An 11,055-nucleotide genomic window follows, 5' to 3' on the forward strand; every position below is an offset into this window, starting at 1 on the left:
AATGTTTTTTTATAATATTAAAAATGAAAAAAATTTCAAATATATTTAACGTTGGTCTATATTTATTAGTGTATGATGTGGCTCGTTCTAACAATATAATTTATTAAAAATATTCTTTTTTATTATGTATTTATAATAAATTACAAAAAGGTTATCAAGTGTTAGTGTTATACAATACAAAATTAAAAAAGGACTAATATGAAACTATAAATGATATGTATGTAAATTGGTCCGCTGATTCCAGTTTTTTGAGAAAGAAAAAGTTAGGCATTATGGCAAAAAAGCTAATTCATTGGAACAAAAAAGGACGGACATGATAACTGGATAAGGAAAAAATTATGTCTATGGACTCTAGTATGGTGTATGCTTTCTAAGTGAGTTCCAGCTGCACAATACTCAATCAATGTACCTTTTTCTTCTTATCTTCAAATTCAGATCTCTACATATCAAAACCCTCAAACAAAAGAACTAATCTTTACTTTCTCAAAATTCCAATGGCTGAAATCGTTGTTAGCGCTGTCATCACCGTGCTGTGTGAGAAGCTGATCTCTGGTGACTTGATGAAGCTTGCTCGATCAGAAGGGATCGATTCTCAGCTGAACAAATGGAAGAAAAACCTGCCCATGATCCAAGCTGTGCTTGCTGATGCAACCCAGAAGCAAATAAAAGAGAGAGCTGTTCAACTGTGGGTGAACGATCTCCAGCATTTGGCTTACGACATTGACGATGTACTTGACGATTTGGCCACCGAAGCTCTGCGACGCAAGTTGAATCAAGAAGCTCAAGCCAGCTCCAGTAGTAGTAAGGTATTGAAGCTCGTCCCAAATTGCTGTACTAATTTCACTCCTCGCAACTTCATGTATGGTCGGAAGATGAGTTCTAAGCTAGATGAGATCACTGCCAAATTACGTGATCTTGTTGACCAGAAAAATGATTTGGGTTTGAATGTGAATGTTGAATGGTCAAATATAACAGAGAGACGGTTGGAGCAAACTTCACTGGTTGATGAGTCCAAAATCATGGGTCGGGAAGGGGATAAAGAGGCCTTGATGGGGAAGTTGTTGGGAAATGAAGGATGTGACCAGAATGTGAGCATAGTGTCGATAGTTGGAATGGGTGGGATAGGCAAAACCACTCTTGCCAAACTTTTATACAACGAGCAGAAAGTGAAAGATCACTTTGAAGTCATGGCATGGGTTTGTGTTTCTGAAGAGTGCGATGTGATTAGCATTAGCAAGGCTATCTTCCAAGCAGTAACAGGTCAAAACGAAGATTTTGCTAATCTTGATCTGCTTCACGTTACCCTCAAACAAAAACTTTCAAAGAGGAGGTTCCTACTTGTTTTAGATGATGTCTGGAACGAAGATGACAGTAAGTGGGAACTAATCCAAAGCCCTCTTCTTGTAGGGGCACCTGGAAGTAGAATTATTGTCACAACCCGGAGTACCAGAGTTGCATCAGTGATGGACTCGCAACAAACTTACCTTCTAGGTGTTTTGTCAAATGAAGATGCACTGTCATTATTTGCTCAACATGCATTAGGAGAAAAAAACTTTGACAAACATCCAACACTTAAGTTGGTTGGTGAAGGTATGGTGCAGAAATGTGGTAGATTGCCTTTGGCTTTGACGGCACTTGGGAGGGTCTTGAAGGGAAATCAAAATGGTGATAAATGGGAGGAGTTGTTGAAGAGTGAGATATGGGATATAGAGGATGGAAATAAGAAGATTCTTCCGGCTCTAAGATTAAGCTACTATCACCTCCCTCCACATCTGAAGCAGTTGTTTGCATACTGCTCCTTAATTCCCAAAGACTATGTGTTTGACAAGAATAAGTTAGTCCTATTGTGGGTGGCAGAAGGTTTTTTGTCCCACTCAAAAGGAAACAAGTCAATGGAGAATTTAGGTCATGAGTACTTTGAAGAGCTAAAGTCACGGTCCTTTTTTCAACAATCAACGGATGACGAGTTAGGATATACGATGCATGACCTGATAAATGACTTGGCCACAAGTGTTGCAGGAGAGTTTTCCTTTAGATTGGATGGTGAGGTGGATGCATCTGATATGAATGAAGCTTTTGATAAGGTTCGTCACTTTTCACTTGTAGATCCAAGATCTGGATCATACAGAAAGCTTAATGAATTACAAAGAGCTAAACACTTGCGAACTTTCTTAGTCATGTCAATTGGTTTGGAAAACAACGGCTTTTTGGACAAGGTTCTTCTTGAACTACGATTCCTGAGGGTGCTAAGTGTCATGGGATTGAATCGCATGTACCAAGGTTTTCAGATAATCAGCAAGGTACCAGAATCCATTGGTAGTCTCAAGCATCTACGGTACCTTAATTTTTCTTGTACTAAAATTACATATTTGCCGGAACAAGTGAGTGAACTTTATAATCTACAGACCTTGTTGCTTCATTTTTGTTTTGAGTTATCTAGCTTGCCAGAAAGTTTTGCAAAGTTAATAAACATGCGACATCTTGATGTAGATCATACTCCAAAATTGAACAGGATGCCCTTAGGGATCAGTGGGTTGACGAGTCTACAGACTCTAACCAAAGTTATTATTGACAAAGATAACAGGTTCAAAATATTCGACCTTAAGGGCCTTACTGATCTTCAGGGTTGGCTTTCCATTATGGGTCTAGACAAAGTGATAAATCCAATGGAAGCAAAGGATGCCAATGTACATCAAAAGAAGGGTCTTGAAGTTTTGGAGATGGAATGGAGTGATAATGTGTTTGATGATTCTCGGGATGAGACGATTGAATATGAAGTGCTTAAAGAACTAAGACCTCCTACTAAGTTAAAAAAACTCTACATTGTGAATAACAAGGGAACGAGATTTCCTAGTTGGGTTGGTGATCCCTCGTTTGAACAGTTAACAGAGCTTACATTACGTGGTTGTAGAAGTACACATTTAAGACTTGGACATCTGCGTTCTCTTAAGAAATTGGCTGTTGAAAGCATGAATGAGGTGAAGACTGTGGGTTTTGAATTACCTGCACCTACAAATTCTTTTCCATCACTTCAAGTTCTGGAATTTGGTCATATGCAAGTTTGGCAGAGATGGTCGATTAATAGTGGCAACGGACATGAAACTCCTACATCATTTCCTCGTCTTCGTAAAATATCTATCAAATGTTGTCCAGAACTTGATGAAGTGTCAATCGGATTGATACCTTCGCTTCGGGTTTTATATATAGAAGAATGTTCCAAAGCAGTGTTAAGAAGCATGGTTGGTTTGTCCTCATCACTTGTTGAATTAAGAATTTCAAATGTTAAAGGACTTACTGAACTACATGAAGACGATTTAATGCATCTTGGGTCACTTGAACATCTGTACATTGAAAAATGTGATGAACTGAGATACTTGTGGGAACGAGAATCAGAGGCATGCAAGAGTCTTGTGAGTTTACAGAAGCTGGAAGTAATTAATTGTAAAAACTTGGTTTCATCAGCCGCGAAAGAGGTTGATTTTGGGAAGAACATGAAATCTCTTAAACAAGTGAATTTCAATAATTGTGACTCGCTGGAGAGTTACAATTGTCCAAATACTGTTGAGAGGCTGTATATAAGTAGATGTAATTCAATGACATCTTTGACCTTCTCAGCAGTGCAGGAGCACCCATCCCCTCTTACTGAATTGATAGTCGGTGATTGTGATAACATACAACCCAAACCCATTCCAGCAAAAGACTTCAGTTTGTCTCGCTTAACATATCTTAAGATCAGTTATTGCAAGAATCTAAAGTCATTTCCTCATCAGCATTTTCAAAGTTTCGCATCTTTGGAAGAACTGGAGATACATGAGTGTCCAAGTATGGATTACTCCTTTCCTTGTGGGGTGTGGCCTCCTAATTTAACCAAACTAACGATAGGAGGCTTAAATAAGCCCATGTCAGAGTGGGGTCCGCAAAGTTTTCCTACCTCACTAGTTGACCTATGGTTATTTGGCAAAAATTCAGGAGTGGTTTCATTTGCAGTGGCAGATGATGTGGGGAATACTACTACTCCTTCATCGTCATCATCTTTTCTCCTTCCACCATCTGTGGTTTCTCTATCACTCCATGATTTTAAGGATGTGGAATCATTTTCAGAGGTCTTACAACACCTCCCCTGCCTTAAAACACTTAATATTTCGAATTGCCGAAAGCTTGGAGATCTTAAGACCATTTATGACCCATCAAATGTGACAATATATGTGTCGAAGTAGAAAAGGTTTGTCATCTCCTTTCCCATCATCTGTGTCTCTTACATAAAAGTGGTTATTCATTTTCAATAATGTTATTATAATCATTGTTTCTTAACAAACGTGAAAGAGGGTTCTACAGCTTGTATCCTAAAGTATTACGGCTCATCTCTTATCATAAACATTACAGCTTTTTTTTTTTTGATAAATGTGATATTCCTTATAAAGTAAGATTTCAATTTCTGTGTATTTTTTTTCAATAACTATCCCAAAGTATTAGGAACATTAATTTTGAGACTTGTTTGTTTTGGTTTGTTGATAATACTATTTTTATACTGAACTAACAATCAAAACTAGTACAAAAATAAGAGAAAACTATAACTGCACTAGTTCAATAGCTTTTCGGTTCTAGTAGAACTTTTACCATTAAGTTTCTATGTATATTGGATGCAGCTGTAATATTTTATCTTAATTGCACCACGTCTTTTGTGTTTTCTTTTTCGTTGTCATATTGTAGTTTTCATTCATATTGACTTCCAGTAAACTTGTGCATTGTTGAAAGAACTACTAGAAAACATAACGAAACTGTGCACAATTTGGATTTCAATCCAGAATCTTTGACCCTTTATTTGGACATCAATCCAGAAACTTTGACCTTTTTTTGTCAACGCAGTGGCTTTAAGTCATTGATTTTAATAATGTTTTTTAAAATTGGCACCATCTTAATCCCTTTGTAACCTTTTGTTATATAACTTCATATCTCTTTACAAATTTGTATCAGTTTCTAGTTTAGAAATAAATCCATTTGATATCAAATCTTTTTCTGTTTCGGTAAAAAAATATGGTCAAACTCTGTATCGCATGACTAATTGTCTTTTTGTGTGGCTATTCCCAGTATAATTAATCAGTATGTTAAGGACGATGTAAGTCATTAGTGATTAATTATAGAGATTGTTTATGAAATCATATTAGAATATTTCGTATTATGTGATCTTGGCATATTTCTATAAATTATGAGTTAAATCTTAGGAAGTTGCTCAATTTCTACAGGTGCACGTTGGATCAAGCCTGTCTACATGATGTCAGCGAGGCAAATCAGCTAAATATGCACAGGGATGCACGTTGAAAAAAGTTATAAGACAATCAAGGGTATGAGTAAATACCAAATACAATTCCATATTTGGGATGAATGGTGGATGAACTGTTGTATAGCTTCACTGAATTGTACTTAGATGTAGTAATTATCAAACATATTTTGTTTTGGGATTTTATTTAAAACTAGTTTATAAAAAAAAGCATAGTACAAGAAATGGTCATCTTTATATATAAATAAACAAGACTAAATTACAAAATTAGTCCCTGTGTTGTATACAATGAACAAGAAATTGTCATCTTTATGTATCAATAAACAGGACTAAATTAGAGGGTTTAGTTTTAAAAATGAACTAATTTAGGCTCCTTTTTCATTTGTCTATTAATTATATCATGCAATAACATATGAAGTTAAATCATAGAGAAATTAAATATTCTCATTTTTTTTACTATCTATTTTCATTTTTATATAAAATAATAACACGTAAATCTATTAATTATCTCTTAGTCATATATATATATATATATATATATATATATATATATATATATATATATATATATATATATATATATATATATATATATATATATAATTTTGACATTTATTTTGATCTAATAAAAAAATAGATAGAGACAAAAGATAGCACATTATTTGATTTCTCCAAATCATGTTATCACCTTAAAAAAATTAATGTACTATTTCATCTTTATTACTGTGAAATGTTTGATAAAGCCTTTCATCTAATTTGTTATTTTTAAACATGTGTAGTATTTTTTAAGTAGTTAACAATAACATTAAATAAAATCAATATATTACAATGCATGAAATTAATATTAGAGATTATAATCAAACAAATTAATTAGTCAAAAAAAAAATATTAAAGCTCTAAAGTTTTTTTTAATGATAAATCTAATCTACTCCTTTTTTATACCTCTAGAAGCCTTTTGGTGGTTAAATTTAATTAAAAGAGTCAATAGAATAGTATTGAATAAAATGGGTTAAATGTATAAAACACAAATCTAAAAAAAAAAACATTTAGTATAATAAAAGTGGTTGCTACAATTAACTTGAAAAATTATCTTCAATTGTAAAATTTGTGAGGTTTATTCTTAACATAATGTTTCAAAAAGCTTTCATTAGAAATGGTCTAAAAGGGTTCGATGTTGATATCGGAACTCGACAAAAGTGGTGCGCGAAGCTTGGTACCGAGGGGAGGACCAACATGTGGTGGTGTGGTTCCACACTTCCACTCGGATGCGTTTTCCCTTTCTCAACTTTTCTTTGTGTGAACGTTGTCAATAGTCAAACCCCCTTATACACGTTTTTATGTATTTTCATATTTTGTATTGTCTTTTAATTTCACTCTTATATTTTATTTTTCTTTCCGTCTTAAACTTTTTTAATTGTTGTTTTTTATTTATTTTTAATTATTTTATTAAAAATGGTCGTGGGAAGTTTGATGCAACCCCCTCTTTTTGGTTTAATATTTAAATATTTAGAAAATCAATTTTATTCATTTTAAAATCATCGGTTGTAGAAAATTGAAAATGAGGTCTCATAGTCATTGTTTACAAAAGATTGCCAAATTTTAAGTACTTAGAGACGGTTAAACAATCATAATATCAAAAGAACAGTTCAAATAACCACATAATACTATGGCCTTATAAAATTCCAAGCCATCTCCTATGTTTTCATTCAATATTATCACGTTAATACATGTCAAAATATAGGCTAGCCATTGGGAATGTCTAGCGAGAAATACTAGGATTTCACACCTCTGATGTTTTAAGCATTTAAAAAATCCTATGACTAATGAGAAAAATCAAAAATCATGTGAAAACATTTGTTGAAATATGGAAATATTCTCTTTCCAAACCATTAAGTCTTTAGCCTTAAAATCATAATTCTTTAATCTTGAAATCATTAGTCTTTAAATCTTGACTCATATGCAATTTAGAATAATCTTTACTCGTTGAAAACTCATAATTCATTAGTCATTGATAAAACACAAGTCGTTTAAAATAAATTCATAAGTCATTACCAGCCATTAAGTCATAATCAAAGTATGATCACTATATTCATAATCAAATATCATCATTAATATCATAATCACAATATCATCATTAGAGTCATAATAAAAATATTGTCATTATAGTCATAAAAGAGTAGATGAAATGTAATATACTTCTAACCATTTCCTATGTCAATCTCATATGTCCAACCTCACATATCATTAAGTCATAAATTGAGAAATGTCTCATAATGTTATTTTGAGAGAGTATCCAAAAAATATAGCAAATCCTAGTTAAACATTATAGTGGAACCCCACAGCTATAATTAGGATATATGTCCACTCACATATCCATATAGAAGGTAACTAGCCTTACATGCAAGTGAGGAAGCGTCTAGATTACCATTACTAATGCATTTGACACTTTTGGTCATAGATCATCATTATCGCTAGTTTCTATGGACTATTAGGCTGGATAAAATCGTCTCATCCCATCCTAGCATGAATACATATATGTATACACAGTCATAAGAAAAATCATTTGAAAGTCATAATAGACATTAAGTCTTCAAAACATTGTTTAGAAGATATAATTTCATGTATACACACATAGATTCATATGATAATTCATATAGCAAGCAAGTTTTCAAAAACACTAAGTCATTATTCATTTCATATGAACATAATTTATGTTCATAGGGACATGTACTATGTAATTACTATAGCACCTGGTTCCTGGTATTTATTTTATTCTAGTATCTTGCATTTTGGCCTTGGACTCGGCGAGTTGAGGTCCAACTTGTCAAGTCGGAGCGTATTGGACACAAAAGTTTAATGACCTACGCGACGAGTCCGTGTCCGGACTCGGCGAGTAGGCGTTGTCCGGACAAAACCCTAGATGAGGGTTTGCACCCTATTTAAACCACTTATTCAGCCTCCATTTCGTCCCCAATGCTTCAAGAACTCCCCATAGCAAACCCTAGTCGTTTTTTAGAAGAACTAAGGCATTTTTGGTGGATCTTGCTAGTTGTGACCATAAGGAGGGAGGGAAAGGCTTGAGGAAACAAGTGAAGACCAAGGGAGCCCGAGTTTGTGCATATTCCACAGTTCATTGGAGGTATAAAGCTGTAACCTTGCTCTTTCATTTGTTAGATCCCTTTTTAGGGAGATTTAGGGCTTTTATAAGCCATTTTTGGTGACCAACCATGATTGCAAGCATGGTTGGGGTTGAGGCTTCAGAATCAAGTCATTAAGGGAGTCACAAGGAAGTTAGGGGTTGATTTTGCACCCATCTAAGGTCCCATGCATCATAAGAGCTTAGTTTATGTCCTTTTGAGCTCAAAGTCCCATGTATGCATGTAAAGTTTGTAACTTTACGTGCTAGAACGATTGAAGGAGCTTAGATCTACCTTTTGGTCAAGAGTTATATGCTGGAAATTGAGAAATGAGACTTGGACATGCCCGACTTGACGATTCGTTCTTGGGACTCGGTGAGTCCGAGGCAAAACTCCCCTTTTCTGTTAAGGTTTGAAGGAAACCAGTTGAGCACTAGAAGGGTTTTTAGAGGGTCCAAGGGAGTGACCCAATGTATTGGACTTAACCTTAGATATGGAGTTCATGGGGCTCGACGAGTGCAAGAACGGAATCGGCGAGTCCAAGGCAATCTCCTTAAAGTTGAAGATGAACTCAATGAGTTGTTCATACAACTCGGCGAGTCAAGGACATGAATTGTTTATCAGATGAAGGTGAACTCAACAAGTTGTTCATCCGACTCGGCGAGTCCGATGAAGATTCATTCGATGTTCATAAAGAAGGGGGAACTCGTCGAGTAGTTGTTGAACTCGACAAGTAGAGTCGTGGATAAAGGACGAGTAAAGAGTTAGGGACTCGACGAGTTGGCGGCCAAACTCGACGAGTCGGGTCAACTGGAAGTTGACTTTGACTTGGACTTGGTTAAGGTTAAAATAGTCATTTTACCCTAAGAGTAGATATCAGATTCTAACTGAGTGTTTTGTGGGGTTATAGCCAGAGGGTTACCGGAGCAGCAGTCAGTCAGTTGCCGAGCAATTTTTCAGCAGTCAGCCTTTCGAGGTGAGTTACCTTCCAGTAGTGGTGGGTCTATGGCCACAATGCCGGCCCACTAGTAGGAGTTGTATGTTAGATGATTGTCTTTGTGATATTCATCTAGGTTTGTTGCTACCTATTATGTTTATGTGCTTTCATGATATGTGTTTATGTGGTAGTAGTAGTAGTAGGGGTGGAATAGTCCCCGGTAGTCGGGTGAAATAGATCGATGGGTACGGCAAACACCCCAGAATGGTTTGACCTGGGTAAGTCAGACACCCCAGAATTGTCTGACAGTACATTATGTTATGTTATGTGTTATGTGGTAGTAGTAGGGGGTGAAATAGTCCCCGGTAGTCAGGTGAAATAGACCGACGGGTACGTCAAGCACCCCAGAATGGCTTGACCTCGGTACGTCAAACACCCAAGAATGGTTTGACCTGGGTAAGTCAGGCGCCCCAGAATTTCCTGACAGTATAATGTAGGGTATGTGGTATTCTGGGGGAACTCACTAAGCTTCGTGCTTACAGTTTTCAGTTTTGTTTCAGGTACCTCTTCAACGAAGGGGAAGGAGCCAGCGCGATAGCTGCACATCATACACACACCTCAGATTCCGCGTTATGAGTTTTCCTTGGGATTATACTCTGATATTATCACTATTTTATTATTTGGATTTTCAGACATTATACACAGTTTCATGAGATGTTATGATTTGACAATGTTTTCCTACGAATTTTTAATTAAATTAATTTATAAAAATGAAATTTTTAGACGTGAAAATTGGGTTGTTACAATTACTCACCTTATTTCAAATTTATCCTTCTTCACTTTCAAGGTATGTAGAAGTTTCTAACACACCCTTTCTCTTTAAGAATGATGTAGTAACTCAAGTGTTACTTGATAGAATCAAAAAGTGTATCAAAAATCTATTAAATAATTCATTAATTCCCTTATTAAGATCTTAATCCTAAATTTGAAATTTTATTATTTCATCATCTTCCTTATGTTATAACTTAAATGTAGGCAAACACAATGCATGATTTCGAATCTATATGCAAAAGTTATGAGAAAAATAGTTTTGGTGATAAGACCATGCTCTCGGTCTAGCCTATGCTCCTATTAGGCTCGCCCGGGCTCATACTGAATAGTCTAGAAATATTGAAATAATGATTTTTTTTACACCTTTAAGCATCGTACTTTGCTCATATGACCTATAAACCGTACCAGACTTCATTTTAAACTATTTCAATTATTTACATGCTTTAAAAACTTTATTATATATGATTTAACACTCTCATAACATCATTAACATCATTGGATCATGACTTAAACCAAGATTTTCGGTTTAGGCCTAAAACTCCATAAAAAAGGTTTATTAACTTAGTTTCAATGGTGTTCATCAAGGACCAAAATGTGCAATCTAATTTCATCTAAGGTAATTTGGAATCATTATAATACTCATAGATTTATTGTAATTCATTCCAAGTGAGTGAATTCATTTGTTTCTAATCATGAAATCACCAATTCCATTTCCTAACTGATTATACACTCAACTCCACTAATCCTCATTAGAACCACTTTGGGTCCATGGATTTGTACCTAATTAAATACCAACTCCATATATCCAATATACAAAGTCAAATTTTATGGGATTTGCATTATACATATTAATTACTTGATGAAACTCTCTT

The 11,055-nt window shown here is 34.9% G+C and overlaps 1 protein-coding gene across 1 annotated transcript; it reads left to right on the top strand.

Annotated features, from left to right (window-relative positions):
* Positions 1–338: 338 nt before the first annotated feature.
* LOC145099709 (putative disease resistance RPP13-like protein 1) lies at positions 339–5,503 on the top strand. The gene is made up of 2 exons (XM_079037234.1): positions 339–4,222; positions 5,244–5,503. Exon 1 carries the CDS (start codon positions 495–497, stop codon positions 4,215–4,217), a length of 3,723 nt encoding a protein of 1,240 aa, XP_078893360.1. The 5' UTR covers positions 339–494; the 3' UTR covers positions 4,218–4,222; positions 5,244–5,503.
* Positions 5,504–11,055: the final 5,552 nt, after the last annotated feature.

Source organism: Lactuca serriola, chromosome 1 (genome assembly GCF_051521515.1).
Source record: "Lactuca serriola cultivar US96UC23 chromosome 1, Lser_US96UC23_V15, whole genome shotgun sequence".
NCBI lineage: Eukaryota > Viridiplantae > Streptophyta > Magnoliopsida > Asterales > Asteraceae > Lactuca > Lactuca serriola.

What these genes read in the sequence shown, in the direction of transcription:
- LOC145099709 (XM_079037234.1), top strand. Translation starts at nt 495, where the DNA reads ATGGCTGAAATCGTTGTTAGCGCTGTCATCACCGTGCTGTGTGAGAAG.